Here is a 26,480-nt window from a genome sequence, read left to right as displayed (position 1 = left end):
CCACGTGAAGGACCGAAAACGAGGTCAGGGCTGGGAGATGGGGGTGGGGGCTCTGAACCAGAGCAACCTGGGAAATGGGCCCAAGGCCCACGGGAGAGCAGCAGGTGTATTGGGAGGGTGATGGGCCCCGAACCTGGACATGGGAAGAGACGTGGACGTGGTGAAGGGACCAGAGCAACAGTGGTCACGAGACAGCGAATCCTGCTTTAAAAATCCAGCCTCACACCTTTAGTTGGGGCCTTCCTTTGCTCTGGAAATATTTACTGGGTACGCAGTGTGGCTGGTGTGGAAAGGGCCAGCCAGGCCCCGCCCACAGGGAGCCCTCTGGTCTCCCCCCTCTCCTCTCCTTCCGCCCTCTCCCCGCTCCGCTCCGCTCCCCTCCCCTGGGCCTCTGTCCACCATCATCCCAGGACTGGACTTTCCTGTCTTCCACTTTCCTCCCTCTTCCCACCCTGGGCCAGGCTGGGGCCGGATTCCCCTGGTGTCTGTCTGCGGCCTTGGGAATGCATGGGCCCAAAGGACTGCTGTCTCCTCTTGATTTACCGACTTCCGTGGATTTTGCTCTAAATGACAGCTTCAGAAAGACTTCTTTACCTCAGAGAGAAAGAGGCACCCGACTCATTGCGGTTGTAAATTTAAAGGCTGCTCAGCACGTCAGGCCCATGGGACGACTCATCTGCAGAGCTGAGACTGCATTCACCCTCCCATCCAGCTCCACGGAGCCCCTGGTTCCCCTGGACCCTCCGTGGAGCAGAGAACAGCCTTCGTGGGGGAGCCACTGGTCTGGGTCTCCTGGGGCCTCCCCTTGTGCCTGTCACAGTCTGTTTCACAAATCCTGGGAGCCCCAGAATCATCGAGTCCTCCCACGTCAGAGTCCCCAGGATCCTGCGTAATCCAGCCCCACACTGATGCGTAGAGATAGTGAACACCCGTTGCTTCCCATAGGTGGAAAGTTCTACCTGCTCCAACCCCCCCCTCCAGCCCCCCCTCCCCCCCCGTGCCATTTCCACACCGAGCGCTTTCCCCTAACCTGGAGTTACCCCAGCCCTGCCCCGAGCGTGACACGCCCCAGAACTGAGGACTGTGTGGCTGCTGCTTCATATAGGGCCCTAGGATAGTCAAACTCATAGAAACAGACAGGATGGTGGTGACCGGGGGCTGCCAGCGGTGGGGAGACTGGAGAGCTGTTGTTTAATGGGCAGTGGGTCTAGTTTTCCAATTTGACAAGCATTCTGGCGATGGATGGTGGTGGCGGTTGGACACTGTGAGTGTACTTAATGCCACTGAACTGTAGACGTAACGTGGTCGAGATAGTAAGTGTATAGGTTACGATGGTGTGGCCGGTGTTGATGGCCCATTTTACGTAGGTGAAGACAGAGGCCCTGAGAGCAGCGTGACCCCCCAAGTCCACAGAGGCTCCCTGAGCATTGGCTGGCACTCTGGGCAGCCTGGCCCCGAGGCTGATGCTGGGAATGACCCGTGAGCTCTGGGTAAGGCGGGCAAACACGAGTCAGAAGAGTCTGAGAGAACGCGTTTTGAGGCTTTGCCGTGGGGTACCGTAAACGTCAGGGGCCTTAAACCTGGTGAAAGTGAACTTAGAATCATGAGATAATACGGGCCGGCCTGAAACTGCTATGTACCGTGTGACTCCACCACCCGACGTCCTGGAAAAGGCAAACCTGTGGAGCCAGGGAAGGGATGTGTGGCCGCGGGGGCTCGGTGCGAGGGAGGGGCGATGGCAGAGCTCAGATCTTCAGGGCGTCGACGCTGCTGTGCGAGGCTGTAATGACGGGTGCGTGTCATCCGTTTGTCCAGACCCACAGGATGTGCAGCACCCAGAGTGAGCCTTAGTGGAAGCTGCGGGCTTTGGGTGACAGCGATGTGTCAGTCAGTTGGGGCTCGTCAGTTGTAACAAATGTACCATCTGGGGGGCAGCTTGTGCATGGATAGGGGCGGGGGTGTCCGGACCTCTCCACTTAATTTTGCTGCAAACCTAAGACTTAGTGCTTTAAAAATAAAGTCTGTTGTCCTGGCCGGTTTGGCTCAGTGGTTGGAGCGTCCGCCCACGGACTGAAGGGTCCCGGGTTCTATTCTGGCCAAGGGCGTGCACCTCGGCTGCAGGCTCCATCCCCGGGAATCTGTGCTGGGGAGACGCCCACAGCAAGGATGACAGGATCCCAGCCAGGGCAGATGCTCCCGGGGCTTCTCTGCATTCCCGTGGCCGTCACAGACCCGCCTGCTTCCGCCAGCACAGCCCAGCGGAGAGGCTCAGAGCGCTTTGGACTCGAGTTAGGAATTTGATGGATGTTGACACTTTAGTGATTTGAAAAGGAAATGAGGGGATCTGGGAAAAGGAGACGCCTCTTGCGCGTCTGGGAACAGTGGCAGTTGAAGCTGTTGGTTTCCCGCTCCTTCCCCGCGTTAGCCTTCAGCACCCCCCAGCTCTTGACAGAGAGCCACGCGGCCAAGCGCGGGCCCGGCCCGCAGGCCGATGGCTGAAGGGAAGCCCTCCTCCCCTCCCCTTCCCGTCTGCAGCCTCTGCTGGCTCTCATCACGTCACCGAAAGTCGCTCCTTCCCAGCGGTTCCTGAACTGTGCGGAAATCACTCTGCGGCCAGCCTCCAGTTACTGTTCCCTGACTCACTCTGCAGGCATAGGATTTGTCACTTTCAATTTGTTTCCTTTCTCTCCACCTACTTTGGGCAGAATATTTTATTAAACGATGCATTTCCCCCCAAAGCGACTCTTGTTTCAATGCCAGAGGTATTTAAATGCCCTCGTATTGAACTGCGCAATCGAATTATGTAACTTAACGGTGAGTTTAGGGAAGGAACAAAAAGACACCGCACCCAGCCTCCCCGTTTGAGACTCGGGGCTCTGAACGGCCCTGAAGCCCGGCCTCTCTCACTGCCGCTCCTGCGCCAGGAGGCTGCTCGTCTCCGGGCTTATTGGCAGCGAACGCTGCATAACAGAGAGGCCAGAGGCGCCCGAGGCTCCATCCGAATCCAGTCACTTTAGTCCCTGTCATTGTGCCAGGAGCTTCTAATGGTTAAATTGGTTCCTGATTACTTTCCGCTGGCTAAGTCCCCTCCACTCGATGAACAGATAACGATGTAGGATGGCGCTGCGTTTATTGCCCTGGACACGCTCCTTTCCACTGGGCAGATGCTGGGGGGGACAGTCCTTCTTGTACGTGACAGCCAAGGCTGGCGGGACCCCCTCTGCACAAGGCCAAAGGTGCAGGGCGTGGCGCCTCCTGCAGGCAGAGCCTCCCCACACCCCAGCCTGTCTCCTAAAGGTGGGCGAGGGGTGGAATTCATGGGGACGCCTTCGCTTTCTGCAGATGCGACAACGTTTTGTAAAGTGTCAGCAGAGACGATGATGCTGGAATGACTGTATTTTGTGGCATTCTAACCTTTAATCTCACAGTTTAAAAAAATATATTCCAAAAACCCTTCGATTCACAGTTCAAGGGAGCTGAGAGACCCCATAGTTTTCATTTCTTGGTTGAAAATATGAGAATCTCAGCAACTTTCTGAGGGCAATAGCTAAATGATTACATGGTAGGTAGATAGATCGATACGTAGGTAAATGGTAGGTAGCTAGAGAGATGATTAATAGAGAGATGATAAAGAAAGAATTGGAGTAGGACTGTAACCGTGTGTGTGTGGTGTGTGTGGACAACAATTAAACTCATTTTGGACACCAGAGGGAATTACGGGGCAGCATTTTGTTTCTAGTGGGAGCTCACTGTGGTCCAACATTCGGGTAGAAGAAGAAATCAGGGAAATATCCTGGTTTTTGGTTTGTTTGTTTTTAATTTTATGAGCTTCGGGAATGAACTCTCCCCGTCTCACAGTGAACCCAAATTACTTAAAATGGTAACGCGGGGGCTGATGGAGATGGTGCTCTGACTCCCTGGAGTCAGGAGTCAGTGACCAAGAAGGGGGCGAGGACATTGTTTGCACGAAGGGCTGGCCCTGAGCTGTGTTAAGCCAGGTCTGACCCTCGCTTCAGAATAGCAAGGCCTCCTGCCGCCGTTTGGCCTTCGCCTGTGGTCATTTTCTTGTTCCTGCGACTGAAAGCGGGTTGTGTACAGAAGCTTCTAATGCGATGTCCTCACTCACTTTCCCAAGTTTGAGGTGTATTAGAACTCACTCAGGAATGGCAGCAGGCAATGCAGAGTCTTCCTTGAAGAAACCTGCCTAGGTTCCTCTTTGTCTGGTCGGATCATCGATTTACCGTCAGGCGGCCTTGCGGCCTTGCCGAGTCTGTAACCCCGTCGAGTGTGAACCGTGGGGCCTGGCCGCATGTCCTGGACGGTTCCGTGGGGGCGACGTGGCCTTGATGCATCGAGCCCGCGCCTTCGCTCCCCTTTGTCTGCTGCAAGGACGGTGGTTTTCGTTTGATCTCCCCTTTGGTTCCCCCTGTACAGCTCCGTTCTCTGTTATTTGGTTTTTTCCCGGCTTTTTAAAAGCTTTATGGTGAATCTGAATTACAGAATCTCTCTCGATGCCGCTCTGGCTCTGTGGTCAGTTCATGAAGAAGTGTTTCATCAGCCTTTGTGTTATTTTGGCGCAACATGTTTTTTTAAAAGCCACTGGAGCCCGGCCGGGCGTGGCTCAGCGGTTGAGCGTCCACCTGGGATCCAGGCGATCAGGGTTCGATTCCCGGTCAGGGCACATGCCCGGGTTGTGGGCTCGATCAATGACTCTCTCATCATTGATGTTTCTGTCTCTCTCTCTCCCTCTCCTGTCCTCTCTCTGAAGTCAATAAAGATATATTTAAAAAAAAAAAAAAGTCATTGGAGAAATATCTTTATTTAACCGGCTGAAACTGTTCAGTGCTTAATTAGGGGTGGCATGTTGCAGCCGTTTGAATGCTATCTGGAGGCAGAATAATTACCCTGTGGTAATCACGCGTGTTTTAGTAAACTCGCTCCTACCGCAGAGGGCTGGAGAGGGTCTTCCCTAAACTCACGAGGGCCCTAGGGTGCTCTAGGGAACAGCAAGCTCTAAAACTGGAGGGAAAACTGAGGACAAAAAAATGGGATGTGGCCATTAGCCTGGTGTTTCATAGTGACAGGAAGCTGTCCTCTCCCGCTGTCACTCGGGGATCTCTGCTGGTTTTAATGCAGGGCTGTCGGAACGCAGTTGCCAAGGGTCACTTGGGCAGGGCAGACCCCCCTCCTTAGCCAGGCATCTCGTACTTCTGGGGGCTGAATGTGACAGAGGAGACCTCAGCCTGAGACTGGGGGGCTGACCAGGGCTGCCCAAGGTTCTGTGTTTACAAAATATGCCCTGAATCGAGTGTTTTCGTCCTGGTCCTGAATTCATTTTTCAGGATGCCCTAAAAGCCCGGTATTTAGCTTTTTCACTAAATTATAAAACTCAGCAGTGAGAGCTGTTTTTCAAGTGTAACTGGGCGTCCTGTATTTGCAGAGTGGCCACCCTCTGGCTAATGGCCGCTCTGCCCAGTCTGTGCTCTTGGTTAATGGACACAGTCTGGATCCCTGTGTCCCTTGATTAGCAGTCAAGCAAGACACGAATTCCTCCTTTCTGGTTATAGTCACTGTCCCCAGAGAAGAACTCGGGTAACTCCGTCTAGGGTTTTCTCCAGCAACGGAGATGGCAAACCCTGTCACAGGCCATTCGTCACACCTGTCGTGGTCCCAGATGCTGTCTGCAAAGCCCCTGTCTCCGAGCTGCACACATTGAGTGTGAGAGGGACTGCAGTGACCGTGGGCGTGCGGTGGCCGGGCGTGGTGGGAGGTGGCGGAGCCCCCGCTGGAGACTCCCTTTCTCCCTCCTCCCAGGCTCACTGGCCCTTAGGGGCTCTGGGATGGCCAGGGAGGGGGAGCCCTCAGGCACGGGCCTCTCTGCAGAGCAGGGGTCCTAGTTGGTGACCCAGATTTCTCCCACGCGCTCTGGCCGCTTCCTAAGTAGAGGGAGTGGAATGAGCTTTTATCGTCTGGGACCTCCAGCTTATTACTCTTGCACCTCCCTTTGTGCGGGGGGGGGGGGGGGCACTGGACTAGGCTTTTCTGTCACAACCCTTCCGAGAGTAATAAAACCTATCTAAACGAGCTCGCTTGCGAAGGGCTTGGTACTCCGGAGCCCTTTATGAGAGTTCAGATGGCATATTTCATGGGCGAAAGCAAAAGGCAAGGCGTGGGAATATGTGATATTTTGCTCTGGCTGCTTAAAATTGTATATTATCGAGGAATCAGCCAGCGTCCCTGCTAAAGCTCTTGTTAAATCCCTTTCATAGGTATCAAAGGTTTTTAAAATTTTTTATTTAAACAAGTAAACAGTGACCAAGATTAGCATTCGGAGGACAGGACAGATTTCACTGAAATGGGACAGACCGCCACGCCCGTGGGTCACAGTGCAGTCAGATGTGTGCCCTGAAGGAGCCAGCTGAGCAGAGACCCCGATTTAATACCATAACGTTAAGACGCTGCGACCGGAGAAAAGCCGTTAATTTGCGCCTTTTTTAAATTGGGTGTTTTTTCTAGTGATACTTTTCCTATGTTGCTTTCAGACGTGGTTATTTTTGTTTGTTTCTTTTACTTTGCACGCGCTAATTTCCGTGTTTAATTTGGAGAGCATCTGCCTGCAATTCTGTGGGTTGTTCGTGGGCAGATCTCGCCACTGTTCCCGGGACCTGGAGAGTTCACTCTCCAGACCGTCTCGGGTTGGATCTCATTGAAATGCCAGACCTTCAGAGGTGCCAGAGCTTGAGTGAGTAATTATGTAATTTTCTCTGATCTTTCAGAGTCTTCCTGCGAGCGATTAATCAGTATGCAGATATGCTGAACAAAAAATTCCTCGATCAAGCCAACTTTGAGCTACAGGTAAGAGAAGAGAGGCCGACGTGACCTTGGCTGGGAAATCATGGTACAACAAATTGCTCGTCTGAGCCAATATCTTTTCTTTCTAATCCGCACACTTAATTGGTCTGCCCTCCAACGTATGGAAATGGCGTTGACAATTTGTACTATTGGAACCGGAGGATTGAAAATTGTGCCTTCGGGGTATTTGTTCAATTTAACGGAGAAGGTGATGGAGCTGTTTCAAAGAGGAAGCATTGAATCAGTGACAGTAGGGACTCAGCAGTGCGGCCACTGCGGCTCAGTTAGCGTGGCTGCCGGGATTGTCTCAGACCCTCCTCAGGTGGGTCGGCAGAGGAGGGGAAGTGGGTTTGCATCCCTCGGCTCGGCTTGCTGTTAGAACTCAGTTTCCCCTGGTGTAGTCTCTCTGGGCTTTGTCCTGCCCACAGCGGCCTTTGCCAGGCAAAGGACCGCACCCCATCCCCCCGGGCTCGGGTCAGCTGTCCACCAACTTCAGCCCCACGCCTCAGGTATTCCTGGCTCTCCATCCGCTGTACTCTGGACGTGTTCCTGCTAATAATGATTTTGTCATTGTTATTACTTTGTGTCATTTATTAAAATTTGCAAATTTTTAAAAAAGCATCCAGATGCAAATGGTGTGTTAGTTTCCTGGGAAGGATCCTTCGTTGAGGAGGAAACCTGAGAACTTCTGCACCCCCGGTGGGTGGTCCAGGTCAGAGATACGATTCAGAGGACAGAAGTTAGACACCGCGTACTTCCCTTTGGCATTGCCCCCCGAGCAGTTAGAGCTAATGCCAGACTTAGGTTACTCGGTTCAGTCCTAAGCTAAGCATGCCTTTATTTCTTTCATATTTTTAAAATTTTAAATGTTTATTTTCTTAGCGTGATGGAATATAAATATAAAATATATCCAGCACTACCTATCTAGAAATGTTTTCACAATTTTTAATATTTTATTATTTTCCCTGCTTAATGCTGTTTTCACATGTCCTAATACACAGATGTAGTCAAACCATAAAATATTCATGCAGCAAAAATCAGAGTGAGTCCTGGCAGCGAGGGGATGACAGTGCTAGTTATTGAGCACCCGCGAGCCAGCAGGAGTGTCCCCGAGTGATCCAGAAATTCTTCCCTCACTTAAATTATCCTGGCCCCGCCTCAGACGTTGACAGGATCAGGGGTGTTAGTCCCCTGACTTCAGGCATCTACCCGTGGCGTTTCTTGTCAGGGAACACTTTCATAATGACAAGCCTGTGACTGCTTCCGGGTACACAGAGGTCCACGTGTGGAGCTGTATGGAGACAGTCGTTTCATACTAAACATGTGCAGTGTGTACTTCTTTTAAATATAAAGTATTTTATTTTTTACATCTGTTCTCCTTGTCTAGTGTTTATATACATTTAGTATGAGAAAAAGTCATAAATTACAGAAATCTGTGTACTGTAAAGTCAGGTCTCCTGATTAGAGCTAACGTTTATTACGTCCCCTTTGAGCCTCCAGCCACCCTACAAGGTAGGTGCTGTTGAAATTCCCATTTTACCTGTGAGGAAATCAAGGCACAGAGAGACGAGACATTTACCTAAGTCAGTGGCAGAGCTGGGACCTGAGCACGTGCCCTGGACGACAGAGCCCACGCTCAGCCCCGAGCCACACCCTGGGTGCTGGGTGGCAATTTGTATAGAGTGGGTGTGGTTTTTCAACATTTCAGAAGGGTGCGGGGCAAGCGAGACGCCCGGGGTTGCCGAGACCCCTGGTGGCCCCTCAGCACCCCGCCTCCCCCGCCCCCGTTGCCTTTCAGCTCTGGAACAACTACTTCCACCTGGCGGTCGCCTTCCTCACTCAGGAATCCTTGCAGCTGGAGAACTTCTCAAGCGCCAAGAGAGCCAAAATCCTGAACAAGTAAGTCAGCCTCCAGCCCCCGCAGCGCCGCAGGCGCCTCGAGCTCCATTAGCGTAATTTTCGGGAATTCTCTGAGCCACCTCTGTGCAAATTGAGATGTAATCGCGGCGTAATGAGAGGGTGGTTTCCAGCCCGGCTCGGGTGTTGCCTCTTCCAACCCATGAATCAAGATGTAAGGTTGCAGGATTCATTCTGGCAGGTTCAAAGCCAGTGTGATTTGAGACGATTAGCACCACGCGGAAGGGGACTTTGGGGAGATAATTGCTTTTTCTGTGCGCTGTTCCGTGTTATTCTACGTGTGGCCATTCCACGCGTGGGCTACATCACTGCTTAATTCGCCATCGCGGCATCAAAACCGGGAGCTCCTGATGAGGGCTCTTGGCACCGGTGGGCTAGAAGAGCTCACTGTGGAGCTGGGGCTGCTGTCCCGGCTCCTTCTCTGCAAGGGCCACCCTGTCCTCCAGGTGGGAGATCTGAGGGCGTGAATGGCCCCAGGATCATCCCAGGAAACCCGTCAGAAGCCTCCAGGAGGCTGAGACCCCTGCCTGGCTCCGGGTCCACTGTAAAGAAAATAATCCTTATGTAGGCTTCTTTCCAACCCGTGGGTGCCCTGAGGGTCTGGCCTCTCTCCGAGAGCTGCAATAATTTCTCACTTCTGAGGGCCCCTTTCCTAAGTCCTCTTGAGATAGTTCTCAAATTGCTCTCTCACTGCCCCGTCATCGGTCCCTGTGTGACACCTCACGACACCTCTGCAGTATCTCTCCTGTTCCGAGGCTTTGCCACCCCCGTGCTGCTTGCTGAGGTTAGAGATTCCAGAGGGCATCCCTGCAGGTGACAGCGGCTTGGGCCCCTTTGTCATTTGTGCGGGAGCAAAATGGGAATTGGAACAATGGCTCCACAGGCCTCCAAGGATGCACAACTTGCCACCCCTCAGATCATACACACTTGGACGATTTGGGGTGCCATGTAGACATTGACGGGCGCTCTCCTGTCGCCACAAACTTGGACTCAGTCACTTTGCTGCTGGTGACTTTCCACCAGCAGTGGATAAGCCTCTCCCCACTGTGGCGTTGGTGACGGATGCCTTCCCTGGCTGGGATCCCTCCTCTCTCAACCACCGTTTCACCTGCATCAGCCTTCTGCTCCCCTGGCTGTCGGCTGGGCAGGGAGCTAATGCCTGCCTCAGGGACCAGCCTGTCCCTCTAGGGAGGGGCTCGGGGTCCCCGTTTAGTGTCTCTGTCTGAGGGAGCTGCCAGGCTGGTGTCTTCCTGCCCTGTTGAAATGGCCCTGCAGTCAGTAGCCCTCTCCTGCTGTAATTGGCCGACAGGCGTGTAGGGCACCGGGGCCTTCATCATCTGGTGGCTGTGGGCCGTGGTTTTGATTCACCCACCAGAATCTGAGCCTTCAGAGCCACGGCTCCGTGGCCTGTACTCAGACGACCCTGTCCCGTCCGCTGAGGAAGAACGGAGCAGACTCCGGGACACAGCTGCGAAACTGTAACACTGCGCGGTAATCTCGCCAGTTATTATGTTTAATAGAATCAGCCTTTTCCTTGGGCAATACAGGGAAAAGGTAAATTGCTCACAAACTAATAAAGGTTTATCTTCCCAAGCATCAAATTCTGTTTACTCTGGAAACACACCCCCTCCCCTGACCCACTGGGAGGCAAATTAGCATTTGTTTTCCTGGTAAACAAAAAACTTGGGGGAATATTCCTTGACAGTGTCAGGTGCTGAGCCCTTCCTTACTCAGAGCTGATGCAGGCGAGTGGGAGGTATGTGGAGGAGGCTCCCCATTCCCGTGTAGGCTCCAGGGCTCAGTGTTCGCAGGGGAAAGGGCTCGTGGTGAGTGGGTGTGGGATGCCACTCGTGGGCGCAGTGTCTGCTGCCAACAACAGGCAGGAAAACAAACTCCCCCTTAGGCCAAGGAGCCGGGCTCTCTTCCGCTTGCCTTAGAGACTGAAGAAAGTAACACCCTCTCGCGACTCTCCCCCACGTCCCCCGTGGTCCCACAGGGGGAGGGCGTTACGTAATGTGGAGATGGGTAAGCGAGTCCCCAGCCGATGCCTCCTCCCCCTCCCTTTGGTGGCAAAGGAAATGAAGCCCTGACACTGTTTATTTGTCTCTGGGACTGAAGACGACTGGAATGGCTCTTACGAATAACCCAGGTCTGACTTTCCAGTGCTCTGTAGAGTGACGCAGCGTTTTTCCTTTTCCTGGTCTGCAGGTATGGAGACATGAGGCGACAGATTGGCTTCGAAATCAGAGACATGTGGTATAACCTCGGTGAGTGCCCGCGGCTTCAGGCCATTTTGGGGAAATCTGTGATGGGTGATGACGTGGGCCCTCTGCGTCAGCGTTGGGGCATCTAAAAATGTTAATTGCTTCTGTACCTTGGAGGAAAGTTGCTATTCTTTGCAATAATTGTTTTCAGTAAGTAAGAGATAGGAGACTTTCCAAGTGAAGGAGGAATACCTGATGGGTGGAGCAAACAGAAAAGTCTGGAGAGCACTGTTTGTGTTGGGTGACCACAGCTCAGCCCTGGGCATCACTAACATTCCCTCAGCTTCTCATGCATGAAACCGTGTAGCTCATCCTAATGTTACATATGCCGTCACATTGGATTCAGTTTCATATACTCAGCTTTCAAACGGGTCTATTCACTGACTCAAAACGGACCCTGTTTTTAGGTTCACTGCCACCCGGTGGTGGTAGCACAATGTGCTTGTGCAATTAAAGCAATAGGGATACTGTGTTCAAGATCAGGAATTAATGTAGGTGTTTATTACTATACACTTACCTCTTGGTACAGCTTTTGCTGCATCACTTAAGTTTGGGATGTTGTATTTTCATTTTCTTTTGTCTCACAATATTTTCTAGTTTCCTTTTCGATTTTTTCTTTGATCTGTTGGCTGCTCGAGGGTATGTTTTTAATTTGCACTATTTGTGAATTTTTAAATTTTTCATCTGTTACTGATTTCTAATTTTATTTCATTATAGTCAGAAATGATGCTTGGAAGGGTTTTGATCTCCTGAGATTTGTGAAGAATTGTTTTATGACTTAATGTTTGATCTTTCCTGAAGAACGTTCTGCATGTACTTGACCAAAAAAAAATGAGGGTTCTGCTGCGTTAGATTTTATGTCTGTTAGATCCTTTCTGTCTGTCCTGTGGGCTTTACTAGGGAAGAAAGATCTCAAAAACGACCTAACTTTACACCTCAAGGAGCTAGAGAAAGAAGAACAAACTAGGCCTAAAGGTAGCAGAAGGAAGGAAAAAATATTTAAGATTAGAGCAGCAACAAATGAAATGGAAAAAGTCAACAAAAACTAAGAGTTGGTTTTTTAAAAAAGATAAATAAAATTGATAAACCTTTAGCTAATTTACTAAGAAAAAAGGAGAAAAGACTTAAATAAATAAAATCAGAAATGAAAAAAAGAGACATTACAACTGATACCACAAAAATAAAAAAGTCTCTTATAAGAGACGACTATGAACAGTTACATGTCACCAAATTCGGGAACCTAGAAGAAATGGACAAGTTCCTAGAAGCATACAACCTGCCGTGACTGGATCATGCAGAATTAGAAAGTTTAAAAAAATTAAAGTATCAGCTCCCCACAGGATCTGCCTGAAGCAGCCCCCAGAAGGGCCGAGAATGGCTCCTGGGGTCACCTCGGGCAGGCTGGCCCTTTGCGGAAGCAAATCTCAGGTGTTGGAACCTGCCTGCAGGTGTCATTGCTGAGGCTAGAAATTCGGCAGCAAGTCAGTCTCCAGGTGCGCTCAACCTGTTTTCTACGAGGCTTTTTTTAAATGGGCTTATTCGTTTGGGGAAGATATTGGCCATGTGAACTGACCAGCTCTGCCAAGAAAATTAAAACAGAAGTTAGCTGTATTTATCATCTTACCACTTAGTCACCTGTCATGCGATCCGGCCTTGAGCCGTGTCTCCCTGGGGCCTGTCCAGCGTTCCGTGGGCACGTGGAGAGGACGGTCTGGTCAGCCGTGCAGCCTCACAGCGAGGATCCAGGCCTATTTTGCTGGATCGAATGCAAGTTTCCCACAGGACAGACTGCACGGTTCTCTTCCTCTCAGGTTTTGAGTCAGAAGGGGGACATCAAAAGCAGCCTCTCTCCAAAACAAAAGGGAGGGGTAAGCGGGCTGTGTGCCTGGCTCTTCAGTTTCGTCAGAGGTGCTCCGAGAGGCAGCGTGGCCTCGGTCTCCTGGACGTCCGTGTTGCTACATAGGGCAGCTCGCTGTGGACCCAGCGCGGCCAGAACCAGTGTGCCCCCAGCAAGATCTTCACCCCGACTCAGTCAGGTTTCTTTCTCAGGCAGGGATTCCCTCTGGGGGTGTTTCTGGGGACTGGACAAGTCGTGTGCTTCTCTCTAAGCCCACATGCAAGGAGGCCTAGCAGCGGGACGAGGCGGTGGAGTTACTTGCTCTGCCTGCCCTGTGTGAGCAGAGATTTCCTGGGATAGACTTGGTTTACCGTCCGGGTTTCTGACCACTCGTGGCTGTAAGGAGATCAGCCAGTGTCCCTCCCGGGAGGCTGCTGAGTGGGGAGAGCCCGGCTTCCCTGAAAGGGACCCGCGGGAGACCAAAGTCCACGTTCTGCACCTGGAAGCGAGCCTCTGGGTGGGTGTGAGAATTTGGGAGCGGTAACCAGGAGACCGGCGAGCTGCCAGGAGCTGAAATATTCTCGCTGTGATCTGATCATTAGCTGGTTCTTTTGTCTCGAAAGAAAAGGCAAATGTACCCTTTTTTATTTTTCTCAAAGTCGACACTGCAGGGGTCACCTTGATCCTCACTGATTTCAAATCTGCGTTCCTCGTTAAATTTGAGCAAGATACGCTTCAGGGGAAACCCATAATGCAGTTGCCCAAAAACAGCAAAAAAAGGTGAATCCTGGAGGGCATAGCCCGGCCCTCGCTCCCCTGGGAGACCCTTCCTTCTGGAAGGTTAAACCCCAGGGATAGCACTGACCACAGAGCTCAGCGCTGGCCCCAGGCCAGGCTTCCCGCTGTTCACGGGAAGGTTTGTAGTCGAAGGTTAGGCTCCCGGCTCTGTAACCTACTACCCCTGATCGACAACCACTTGTTACCACCTGCGTCCCTCCCAGCGGGGAGCGGTAGAAGCTGCTGTGACCGGCACCGCTCTCTGTGACACTCACGTTGTGGTTGATGAACCGCTCGCTGTCACCGTCAACTGCTTTCTGAAACATTGGCTCTGACATTTGTAGGCATAACACAGGAAAAGTGTCACCGGAGAGACTGGGTATAATCGCATTTTTAAGAGAATGCTTTGCAGCTGTTACAAGCCTTTCAAAAGCGCTGAGCATTTGGGGAGGTGATGACAATCACGTCAGTGTGGCCTTAGTCAAAATATTAATTATTTAGTAAAAGCTGAATATCAGATTTTCATTATGTTCAGATTCCTTAGTCAAGGTTACATTCTGTGACTGTGTCCACCTCATACAAATTTTAGATATAGATGCATTTAGACTAATAGGACTATGTTTTGTTAAGTGTAGTTATTTATAAGAGCCAGATTTGTTGAATGGTTCTCTTTACAGAAATCTGTGTTAAATAGCTTGAGTTGTAAAGGAAACTAAATTCTTTAGACTATGCATTCTATTTCCTGATTGTGTCGAAATATTATTAAGGTTGATTAACTGGATAAATTGCTGGTGTTAATAGCACAAAAATGTCACAAGTAATTCATTCAAGCATTTAATTCTTGTGGGTTCTAGCACATGTTGGAAATGAAACGATATAAATTATAAGGGGATAGAATGAAAATAACTCCAGATTTTTTAGTCTAAAGACAAGAAGGTAGGGCTTTTAGAAGCCCACTTTCTCAATAAGACCAGCCTCTGAATTTAATTATATCACCCTAAATAAAGTCAACTGCCCCCTTTTTTTAGAAATGAGTTTTCCAAGGCTGGGTGCCTGTTCACCGCTCGTGTCCTTGAGCTATGTGATCAAGTTGTCTACTCGTGAAACGGTGTTTATCTCCGGGCACAGAAGTCCTGACTACAGACTTACTACCAGATGGATGTTTTAATAGCTTCGTTTACAACAGTTAGACCATCCACTCCTCAGACTCAAGGCTGGACACGTTCGCAATGCCCACAGATGGGAAACGGATGCCTGTTTATGCCCGCGACCCTGGCATTCAATGTCGCGATGATCTGTGTGTTTTTGTCCATTGAAGCCCATTCTAGAATCCTTTTTTGAAAAATCTGTGACCCTGGCCGGTGTGGCTCAGTTGGTTGGGAGTCATCCTGTGCACTGAGAGGTTGTTCAATTCCTAGTCAGGGCCCGTGCCCGGGGTGGTGGGCTTGATCCTTGGTGAGGGGGCGTGCAGGAGGCAGCCCATCAATATTGCATTCTCGTATCAATGTTTCTCTCTCTCAAAATCAATAAAAAATTTCTGAATAATGCCTTTCTTTATTCAAGGTCAGCACAAGATCAAGTTTATTCCGGAAATGGTCGGCCCAATGCTGGAGATGACACTAATTCCCGAGACGGAGCTGCGCAAGGCCACCATCCCCATCTTCTTCGACATGATGCAGTGTGAATTCCACTACACCCGAAGCTTCCAGATGGTAAGGCCGGGGGTGAGCTAAAATCCTTGAAAAAGCCTTACAGGTGGTTCTGGAGTTCAAGGTGTTTGCGTGGGAAACTAACTCCCTGCAGCGTAGGACAGAGCGCTGCTAGGACGGTCCGAACTGAAGAAGCCTGCCCGTTTGCTCTCGTCTTTCAGAAAAATTGGTCTCAACTCCCAGTTTTCCTCGTTTTTACCTGGATGTACTCCGCCTCCTTGGCATGCGCACTCAGAGCGTTTGCTCGGGTTTGCTGTGTTCTCAGACGGGCTGCGTGTTGCCAAGGGGCGTTATTTTATAGCCCAAAGGCCTGGACTTATCCTAAACACGAGTCTCAGCGTCCGAGCTGGGCGGGGAGCTGCTGAGAGCTGCGAGGCAGCCCACCTGAGGTGCTCAGGCCCCCAGCGCGGGCAGGAGGGACAGTCCCCGAGCAAGCTGCGCTGGGGAGTGGTGGCGCCGCCCCCCGAACCCGGGAAGGTCAGTGCGGTGCTCACATGCTCGCGGGGGCTCACGCACCCACGGGCTCAGCCCCGCCGTGGCGTGCTCTCCAGCGGCCGGGCGGTTTGGCCGGGAGGCTCTGCAGGAGCCAAGCCAAGAATCCACACAATAGATGGGGCGTCCTCTGCGTCGAAAGCAACCTTTGTTTAAACATCACAGTGATTCAAGTGCGTGAATTGCGTTGCGCATAGGTTTTTTTGAGGGATTTTGAGAAAAATTCTTACATTGAAAAAAGACCGTATCAGTTAAGGTAGCGTGCCTTTGGAGGGGCTAATATTTAGAGTGAGCTTTCCTTCCCCGCCGTGCTTTCTGGTGGCGGGAGCTTGGTGTCGCTTGTGGTGGCTCCCGGGCTGTTCTTCGTCGCGATCGCCGGGACGCAGTGAGCAGCCGCGAGGAACAGTCCCCCTGTTCCTGCCAATGGAACACAAGGTGCAGAGCTCGGAGAACCCCGCTCTGAGTCGGAGTTGAGCTTGGACGTAGCAGTCAGGTGGATCGGGATCCTGTGGGCAGCCCTATACTACCTGGGTCCCGAGCAGGTCACTGAACCCCTTCAAGTCTCCAAGTCAGACTCTAAAATGGTATAAAAATAGGATGTGCTCGGAACAGAGGGTGTGAGAAGTAAATAAAATCAAACCCATACAGTCCGTCTCCCTCCCTCCCTCCCTCCCTCCCTCCCTCCCTCCCTCCCTCCCTTCCTTCCTTCCTTCCTTCCTTCCTTCCTTCCTTCCTTCCTTCCTTCCTTCCTTCCTTCCTTCCTTCCTTCCTTCCCTCCCACGGGCGAGGAAGATTTCCTTACATTTCTTTATTTGTCAGAATAAAGAGTCCGTTGTAAAGAACAGCTGTGTTTGTGCCTCTGGTCCACTATCTGTCTTTGTACAAATGTAATTGTGATGTTGTAAACATTGTCTAAGTCTCCTTGTTTTTTTGTTTGACGATGTATCAAAGACAGTTTCCTTGATTACAGCGTAGGAAGGAGCCGCGACGGTGAGGCTGGCGTAGGGTTTCGTGAAGCGCGGTGGCCGGTCTTCTCTCGGCCACCCCCCGGTCGGGCATGTAGGTCGTGTGCAGATTTTCACTTCTCTGAGTAAGTGGGCAGCGAGTGTACCCATCCATGCGGCTTGGCTTTCTTTTAAAGCTTTCCCGGTATATGTTCTCAGAAACGGGGTTGCGGATTCAAAGTATAGCCTTTGACATTACGGCCGTTTTTTTTTTATATTTTTGCTGTAAGAGTTGATTCATCTCCGCCGCCCCGGGCTCTAACTCGTGGCCCAATCTCACTGCCAACTCAGCAGAGCTGGGAATTGTCATTAAAAAATGCTTTTTCCCGGGCTGAAAATCATCTGACTTTTTGAATTTTATATGAGTCAAGCTCCAGGGAAGGACCTTATGAAAAGATGCTATGAAATGAGAGAATCTGGAAAAGAGGAAAATGTGTATCTAGGGTATCCCCAAAAATGTACATACACGCTTTGAAAAATTATAGGGGCAGTGCTATTAAAACACACTTAGTTTTCAAAACCGAGCTCTCGGCTGTTCAAGTGTGTATACGTTTTTGGGGGACACTCTGTATGTATAAATGTTACTAGCCTAGAAAACGCAGTTCAAACGCCTTTGAAATGTCCCGTCATTTGTCATCCTCTTAAGCAGTCTCTGGGCCAAAATAAGGCCAAGGGGATAGAGACGGGAGGAGAGTTTGGTTTCTGAACTGTTCCTCCACCTTTCCTGTTTCACTGTAGCTTTAAAATATCCGACCACCGTCTTCCAGGAAAATGCCTCCAGTCCTCTGGGTCACAGGCTCTGGGGTTTCTCCGTCAATCACACAGAGTTCATGGGACTCACGGCATTTTGGCCTCAGTCCCACTGGATTCTGCTTCATAAAAAGAAGCACAGTCTTAATTCTCTCCTGGCACCTTTGTGAGGAATCCCACGTGTTCTGTCTTTGGAAAATGCAGAGCTCACAGCTGAGAGTTGCCGCAGCTGAGCGTGGGGTCTCCAGACCATTACCCGAAGGGGCTGGAAAGGCTCCGCCGCAAAGTAAGATTTTCAGTCCCCGAGCCGTTTCCTGTCACCTTTGCTGGGGTCAGTAAAATGCCCCCAGCTTCCGGGAACCCCCAGTTAGCGGCGACAGCCTTGGAACATGAGTAATCCCTGGCCTTCGCCGTCTGCATCCGTGTCCCAGTGATCTCCGCCGGCCGCCCGTGCCGGTAACCCTTAAGCGGGTAAATGAGTGACCCACCTGGGCGTTGGCCTCTGCCCCGGGATGGGAAAGCCGGTGTAGTTTGCTGTGTCATACGAATGTGGATGAGTTTGGTGGCAGTTTTGTTGTGTTTATTTCCCGGTTCACTGGGATTTTGTTGGTCGGTTTATTTTGATTTCCATTTCAAAGTCGCACTTGATTCTGTTGTTTTGGATGCTTCAAGGGGAAATAGGGACAAGACTTAGGCTTTAATTTCACTGAATCACGGACCCAAAGCTGTTCCAGAGATCACGGACACCAATACCCTTGGCTCCAAGACTTCTAATTACGTCGAATTCTGTTCTTAAAAGCCCACTAGCAAAGAGATGCCCACACTCCCACCATCTCCTTTAGCAAAATTAAAGAGGACTCCCTCTGGGGCATGTCCCTGGAGTGCACCGTTTTACTGCATGTAACCCAAGTCCCTCCAAGATCCGGGCCATTCACCTGTTTGAGGGGTTGCCAGGTGAGCAGCTGGGCAGCGCAGTGCCCCAGCCAGACCGCTCAGGTTTGGGGCCTTGGAGCCTCTGGGTTCCTAAGTATTGCAGGAGCTTCAAGGTCAGTGAAACCGCCTGCTTGTCAGACTTAGGAGGGTGTGGGGATTTTAGAATGTGGGATGCAGAGCGCCAAAGATTAATTAAGTGTGTAATTAAGTTTATAGAGCTGCTAAGCAAGAGGAATGCCGTGCACATACAAATATGAGTGTGTCTGAGCAGAGTGACAGGCTGCAGGGAATCCGATGCTTTTTGGATGTCAACCTGAGAGCCTGCGCCCCGAGATTGTTGGAGAGCCGGCTGTTCTCTGCGCAGCCGTTCCGGTTCCTCCCCATTGGCTTGTTTTTCATGCAGATATGGTTCAGTGACTTTCTCCTTCCCACCCCTCCTGTTACTTCCAAATTGAAGGGGCCTGGTTCTGCCCTTCTGTGGGATGGGCTCCGTTCTGCCTGCAAGTGCAGAAGCAGGGACACTGGTTTCTTGACGCTCTCTGCTACCAGCAGTGGCCTAAAACTGTGCTCCCAAATCCCGTAGCCTGTGAGCCGTTTTGAAAAGCCAGAGCGAATACAGCACACAGGGCAGAGTGAGGGCCTCCGTTTGCTCAGGTTCCTGTGTCACCGACATGGTTAGCATAGCACGTTCCCAGATTCAGCTCTCACCCAGCTCTGGACATCCTCTACGCCCTGCGTCAGTGAGGTGGGTTACCGTGCAAACCCTTCCTTCCCTGTCCAGTTTCCCAGCTTGCTCCCACATCCCCAAGACGGATGTCTGCAAAATGCAAGCCTGGTTTCATACACTTATAAATGCATTTATTCATTTCATACATTTATAGTCAAAATGATACACCTAACCCCCAAAAAACATGCATTCAAAACTAAATAGAATTGGCTTTTGGATTTTCCACTGCAGAGACCCTTCGCCCCATGGTCTCTTACATTGCAGCCGATAATCCCAGGTTAACTGGCACTGGATGCCAGAGCGATGCTTCCTTTCTGGGTTAATTTAATTAATGATGTCAGTGCCCTGTGAGTGCAACCCAGGCTCCTCCACATTCCGTGTAACAGTGACCTTCCAAAAAACCCTGTGTTCGAACGTGGCCTCTTTCCTTGCATGTTCTCAGAGGGCTGCTGGTCTCGAAAGCAGAGGTGCTTAGTTCAGTATTTTCAGTTGGATACCCTGTGGGTATGTTTGTAATGATACTGGCCATTCAGAAAAGAGAGGAAAATACTCTATACTGATTTTGCTGATCACATGAGTGAGCCTCTGCCACCTTAGAGCCATAAAGTAAACCCTCTCTAATTTCATCCTATTGCGAATCACCAAACAGCAGGCACTGATTAGGATAATAAATGTGATTTTTGTAAAACCAGCTCTGCTCCATCGACAAATGCACTTCCTCCCATTTATCTGGGCAGCATCGGTTCATTCTGATTACGATAACCGTTCACAGCTCCCTGTCTCCAGCAAAGGGTTCCCCGTGCGTCCCGTAAAACTTCCTGAAGGCCCTGCAATCGGTCGGTCGCTCGCTGTGGGCCAGTGTGTCGAGTCCGTGCTGATCAACAGGCAGGGCTGCCAGGTGTCTGCGCAAATTACCTGGTGTAGACTGGAGGTTAGTGAAATTAGACTCAGCTGCGTCCCTCTGATTTCCTTGTCACTCGCTCGCTCTTTTTAGAAGACGTTAAGTGCACCCGTCATGATTTGATAAGCACACTGCTCAGTGAGCCGGAGCCGCCTCATTGCCGGTATCTGTGGCGGCGAGGTTTACGTGGGAGCCGAGGACACGTGCCGTTTCCAGGAGGCAGGCTCCAAGTTCAGTGCCGCCTGATGAACTGGGGTGACCAGTTTGCCTGTGTGAGGGTGAGGCATGTTTGCACCCTCTGTGCCTTCCCCGTTGGGTGCTCATTAAACATGGGTGGGATTGAATCGTGTGTTTTAATTAAACTTAGTCTTATTTTGTATCTCAGTGGGTTTTTTCTGAAGAGTCAGCCCTCACCCGACACTGAACCGTCAGCGTGCCCATTACGGCACAGTTGGGGGCATGGGGTTGTCTGGAAACGCCAGCTTCGGGCTAGGAGCCAGCGTCTCCCTCGCCCCGGAGTCTTTCCTGTGAAGAGCGAATAATAGCGGGTCAGTAAAAGTCATCACTGTGGGGCTTCCAGTGAAAAGGAAAGAGCAGGTCATCCTTTCTTCTCCAGTAAAACCGCCGCTTTTCCTGTTGCAGAAATCCCTGCACTGCTGGGGCCAGACAGAATCAAGAGGGTGTTTGTCTAGGGGAGGAGGTGATGGAGAAGATCGAGGGGAGACTTGCAGGGGTTCGCCGAGGCCCGGGCTCTCGCGAGCTTGCCGGGTCCTTGATGTCAAGCAAGAATCGATACTTCTCTGCAGGCTGTTTGCAGCTCTGTTCTGTCTGCAGCGTGATCGGGGCTCAGATGCACGGCCTGGTCGAGGTCAGGTGGGCCGGGGCCTGCTTCCAGGCTCCTCCCTGGGTCTCACCGGACCCCTTGCCTGCTGCTGCCCAGGGAGCCACAGCCAGCCGCCACTGCAGCAGCCGCTCCCTGAGTCCCCAGGGTGGCAGGCGGCACCTGCAGTGCCTGGGACCAGCACTCGGATGAGTGTGTTCACCGTGTGGCTTGTGTGGCCTGGAGAGCAGGTGTGTCTTAGCCACCTGCTGGCCCTCTCCTTTGCTGACCTATCAAGCCTCCCACCCCTGAGCTGCAATTCAACACCAACTCTATCTAATAATGGATGTGAATGTCATGTGTGATCCAATCAGCATCATCAACACGCTGTTCTAGGTGTCGGGGACACAGCAGTGACCAAGAGAGAAGGAGCCCTGGCCGGTGTTCTCAGTGGTTAGAGCATCGGCCCCTGCACCAAAGGGCCGCAGGTTGGATTCCCATTCAAGGGCATGTACCTAGGTTGCAGGTTCAATCCCATGTGCCGGAGGCAACCAATCAGTGTGTCTCTCTCACATTGATGTTTCTCTATCTCTCCCCCCTACACTCTCTCTAAAAAAAAAAAAAAATCAATGGAAAAATATCCTCAGGCAAGGATTAACAAAAATAGAAACAGCGAAGTAAAGTCTTCCTCTCTTGCAGCTTAAACTCAGGGATCCTGATAATAGGGGGGACTTGGGATCGTTGCCTGAGGAGGCAGAGTCTGGGCATATGTGTTCAAGGGGCCCCAGGGGTCCTTGCATCATGTGGCCCACGGTGTGCTTGCTTCCTGACCCCGAGCTCGGCCCTTGTCTCCTTCTGTTCCTCTTGCCCGTCACCATTCCGTTCGTCTCTGTGGGAGCTGGGTCTCTCCCAGCCCCCGTTCCTACCTCACCCAGGTCGATGGATGACCTCAGGACTGACTCCCGGGTGACAGGCAGTCACCTGGCTGCAATCCCAGGACTGAGGTGGGATTCCCCGCCCTGATTCCTGACACGCCCTCTGTTCAATTACAGTTCGAAAATGAGATCATCACCAAGCTGGACCACGAAGTGGAAGGGGGCAGAGGAGACGAACAGTACAAAGTGCTGTTTGATAAAATGTAAGTGTTGATGCGCCGACCTGTGAACCAGGAGGTCAAGGTTCCGTTCCCCTCGGGGCTCCATCCCCAGTAGGGGGCGCACAGGAGGCAGCCGCCCCATCTCTCTCATCATTGATGTTTCCCTCTCTCCCGCTCCCTCTTTCCCCCTGAAATCAATAAGAACATATTTTTTTTAAAAAGTAAGTTGATCAGCAGTGGGACGGGCGTCCGAGCAGACAGGCCGTCTCGGGCCGCAGCGCACCTGGCGGCCGCGGCCCTTGACAGCGCTCCCGGGGAAGGCGCAACCGCGCCCGCCCGCCGGCCCCGGCCTGACGGGCGCGCGGTGTCCGCAGCCTCCTGGAGCACTGCCGGAAGCACAAGTACCTCGCCAAGACCGGGGAGACGTTCGTGAGGCTGGTGGTGCGCCTGCTGGAGAGGCTGCTGGACTACAGGACCATCATGCACGACGAGAGCAAGGAGAACCGCATGAGCTGCACCGTCAACGTGCTGGTGAGCGAGCCGGGCCAGCCCCGCCCCCGGGGGATGCCGCCGCCAAGCCCCGCCCCCTCCCGGACGCCCCCACCAAGCCCCGCCCCCGGGGATGCCGCCGCCAAGCCCCGCCCCCTCCCGGACGCCCCCACCAAGCCCCGCCCCCGGGGATGCTGCCGCCAAGCCCCGCCCCCTCCCGGACGCCCCCGCCAAGCCCCGCCCCCTCCCGGACGCCCCCCACCAAGCCCCGCCCCCGGGGATGCTGCCGCCAAGCCCCGCCCACCAAGCCTCGCCCCCTCCCGGACGCCCCCACCAAGCCCCGCCCCTGGGGGATGCCGCCGCCAAGCCCCGCCCGCCAAGCCCCGCCCCGGGGACACCCCTACAAGCCCCGCCCCCTACAAGCCCCACCTCCCGGGGACACCGCCCGACAAGCCCCGCCTCCCACCAAGCCCCCCACGCCCCCGCCAAGCCCCGCCCCCGGGGGGGACACACGCCCGCCAAGCCCCACCCCAGGGACGCCCCCCCCCCCCCCGCCAAGCCCCGCCCCCCGGGGACACCTCCGCGGGGCTCCCGGGGCAGGGCCAGCTTGCTTTGCTCCGGCCCCTGGCTGTCCAAGGGAAGGGGGGGGAAGCACTGTTCGCGGATGTGCTCTAAAGACGTCTGCGAATGGGCTCTCCTCCGGGTGTCCCCGTGGGTGGGAATGGCGGGCTGTCCTGTGCTGTGACCCGGGCCCCACCCCGTTGGTTACAGGTCTCAGGTGCTTCCCTAGTCAGAGGTGGCTTAGTGGTGGCCGCCTCCTAGTCCTGGCTGGTGTGGCTCAGCGAATGCGCATCGCCCGGTGCACCGAAAGGGCACGTGCCCGGGTTGCTGGCCTCGTCCCCAGTAGGAGGCGCGCAGGAGGCAGCCGATCGGTTGCTCTCTCACACCCATGCTTCCCTCTCTCCCTTTCTCTTCCTTTCTCTCTAAAAAATTAATGAAAATATTTTTTAAAATTAAATAAATAAAATTAAATACCACGTTGCCTTCTTGTAGCTCTTGGCCAGGCTGAGCCCAGCATGCTTTAAATTATGTGGTCATTCCTATTCCCAAATTTGGGTTTTTTTAATTGTTTTCACTTCTAATGAGATTATTGTGGTTAAGATGTCAAATCTTTAGATAGGACCTTATTTTCACTGAAGACAGGAGACAGAGTAGATTGTAGCCATCACAGCATTTAAAGCCTAGGAAATGAAATAAAATTACCACGCTCCCCCTGCCCCAAAAAAAGTAAAGCGAAAGAGTGTGTACGTTGGTTTTGCGTCATATGTGACTTTATGGGTGCATGTGGCTGAGTTGGACACAGTTGAAGAACCATGAATTTTTAATGTGCATGTCACACCGTTTAGAGATCAGGTTTCTTACAGGTGTTGTGCTTTGATTTTTCAGAATTTCTACAAAGAAATTGAAAGAGAAGAAATGTATATAAGGTATGTGGGGAGCACGCTTGTCTGCACCCTCTGCGTGTCTGCTGCAGCTGCTGTTCGTCACGCCCACGCTAAGGAATGCTTTAGAACCGCAGGGGCTTCCCTGGGGGGAGATCGTGAGGCCTAGAGGTTGAACTGGATTCAGAGCCTGGGTGCCGCTGGTCCAGGCCCGTGCGGAGATGGGGAGTCACACTTAGCCGGCTCAGAAGCAGATATAAATGATTATCTCACAGGGTGTTTGTACCTCCCGACCGACCCAGAACCCTGTGAAAAAAGGCGCCACCACAATTTAGTGTTTTCCACTGAGCCATAGGGTCAAATGACGGGTCCCGCTTTAGCTTTATGATTAACGTGAAAACCGTTCTGTCTTTTCCTGTCCTGACACCTTAGTCTCCCGTTCTGTGTTGTCCGCTGGATTTTTGTCCGTCGCCTGCCTTTTTCCCGAGAGTGGTGGGGTGTGACCAACCCCTCCTCCGTGGTCACTTTTAGGGGCCAGTGTCAAACATTCAGCAGGATCCCCACTTCAAGCACCAGGATAAGGTCACCGTCCACGGGCACTAGCATGTGATAGTGGGTTTATCACACCAAGGGCCGTTTTCTAACTTTGGATTTTTCAGATTTTTTTTTTTTTTAACCTTTTCCTTTGGAAAAAAAAAAAGCCATATGAATATAATAGCAAACTTTGGGGAAAACAGTCAAGTTTCTTTTATCCAAAAATGTAGGTCGCTTTACACTAAAAAGCAGCCTTTATTTCTTTGTAGCAGAGGCATTCTTTGGGTCATATCCACTGTGACCCTCGGAGCTCTTTTTCTTATGTACGGGTTTGTATTTTCGTGGATTTTTTGTGTGCATGTGGACTCAGTAGTAACGTAAGAAATCGCAGCCAAGCATTGTGCCATCTCACTCCACGTGTCCGGAGAAACCCTGGAATAGATGGGAAGGAATGAGAGACCTTGAAGTGCAGTTTGGCCTAATCTCATCTTCAGTTTTGTCCCGAAAAGAGGGGGCTTATTTTTAAAAATTACTGCCTGTGACTCTGGTTGGGGTTTTTTAGTGCTCTCTGCAGCAGATGTTTCCAGGGCATTATGAATTGAGAACATTCTATGAAGAACGCAATAGGCACGATTTACTGCCGGAGGTAGAACTTAGCTCTTGCCGTCGTCAGTGCAAATCATTTGGTGACATTTTAAGAACACACCTGCATTTCATCATCGCAGGTACCTGTACAAACTGTGTGACCTGCACAAGGAGTGTGACAACTACACGGAAGCGGCCTACACCCTGCTCCTCCACGCGAAGCTCCTGAAGGTAACGGATCACCGCGCGCTTTTACGAGGCCGTCCTTGCAGGTGCTCAGATGATGTAAAACTGTTTTCCAGGCCATTTTAGAAAACCTGTAAGTTAAGATTTTATGGGTGTTGACTAAATGCAGTGACATAAACAGAGATATTTAGGAAATACTTTGATGATAGGTTCGGCCCTGTCAAAGGCAGATTTGACAAGGTGTCATAGCAGGCTGTCACTGAGTGTCGTAGACACGCAAACACCCGTCATGGGCTGTCAGCTGGCAGAGTTAGAGATGCCGCGTTCCCCCTTCACGCCGGCAGGGCTCACGAGGAGGAGTGTCTGTGCGGCTGGAAGAGCTAAGACGGGCGCACACCCCCTGCCTCACCTTAGCGGAGTCCCGGGACCAGCTCACGGTGCGGGAATTCCACGCCACCTCTAGCTGAGTATTTTAGAATGAGGGCAGGTCACTAGAGCATCTTCTAATTATATCGTTATTTTAAAAAAAAGAAAGAATGAAAAACTGGAAACTGGATAAACAAGAACAGTTGAGAACTAGAACGTAGTGCGTGGCCCTGCATACAGACTGCTCACTCGAGGGTCCTGTTTCCAATCTCAGGCCAGCGCCCTGAACAATGGGTGAAGGAAAACCAGACGTGATTTGTATTAAAACGGTCGCCGGGCAGTGCCTACTGGGCGAGGCTGGCACTGAGGAGTTCTGCTAGGCAGGAACCTCCCAGCCCTTGGCCCAGTCCGTTCTGCCCGAGGGTGGGTGGAAGGTGGCACTGGCCCTGCCCTGCCCTGGTGGCACTGCTCACGCACCACTTTTTCTCAGTGGTCAGAGGACGTGTGCGTGGCCCACCTCACCCAGCGGGACGGGTACCAGGCGACGACGCAGGGACAGCTGAAGGAGCAGCTGTACCAGGAGATCATCCACTACTTCGACAAGGGCAAGGTAAGGCGCTGGTCCCGTTTCCCCCGCGTGCACCTTCCTGCGCCACGTGAACACACTTCTGAGCACGCGGTGCTGTGCAACCGGGAACCTGTTACAGGTTGTGTGGTGGAGGGTTTGATGCGTGCTCCTAAGTAGAAATCTTAAAAAAAAAATTTTAAACTCAATCGCCCTTTTATAGACGCTGTGCTG

At 52.0% G+C, this 26,480-nt stretch overlaps 1 protein-coding gene across 4 annotated transcripts in view; it reads left to right on the top strand.

Annotated features, from left to right (window-relative positions):
• DOCK1 (dedicator of cytokinesis 1) overlaps positions 1 to 26,480 on the top strand; it is a 288,043-nt gene that overhangs the window by 225,364 nt on the left and 36,199 nt on the right. For all 4 annotated transcript variants that reach the window (XM_081157827.1, XM_081157826.1, XM_081157829.1 and 1 more), the window contains exons 30-38: positions 6,777 to 6,855; positions 8,651 to 8,751; positions 10,978 to 11,036; positions 15,211 to 15,359; positions 22,036 to 22,121; positions 22,454 to 22,610; positions 24,015 to 24,055; positions 25,270 to 25,360; positions 26,172 to 26,291. In XM_081157827.1, coding sequence (XP_081013953.1) covers positions 6,777 to 6,855; positions 8,651 to 8,751; positions 10,978 to 11,036; positions 15,211 to 15,359; positions 22,036 to 22,121; positions 22,454 to 22,610; positions 24,015 to 24,055; positions 25,270 to 25,360; positions 26,172 to 26,291 — 883 coding nt within the window. The remainder of the gene's footprint in view (positions 1 to 6,776; positions 6,856 to 8,650; positions 8,752 to 10,977; positions 11,037 to 15,210; positions 15,360 to 22,035; positions 22,122 to 22,453; positions 22,611 to 24,014; positions 24,056 to 25,269; positions 25,361 to 26,171; positions 26,292 to 26,480) is intronic.

This window comes from Miniopterus schreibersii (assembly GCF_964146895.1).
Source record: "Miniopterus schreibersii genome assembly, chromosome: 14".
Classification (NCBI taxonomy): domain Eukaryota; kingdom Metazoa; phylum Chordata; class Mammalia; order Chiroptera; family Miniopteridae; genus Miniopterus; species Miniopterus schreibersii.
This window is presented reverse-complemented; position numbering and strand designations above follow the sequence as displayed.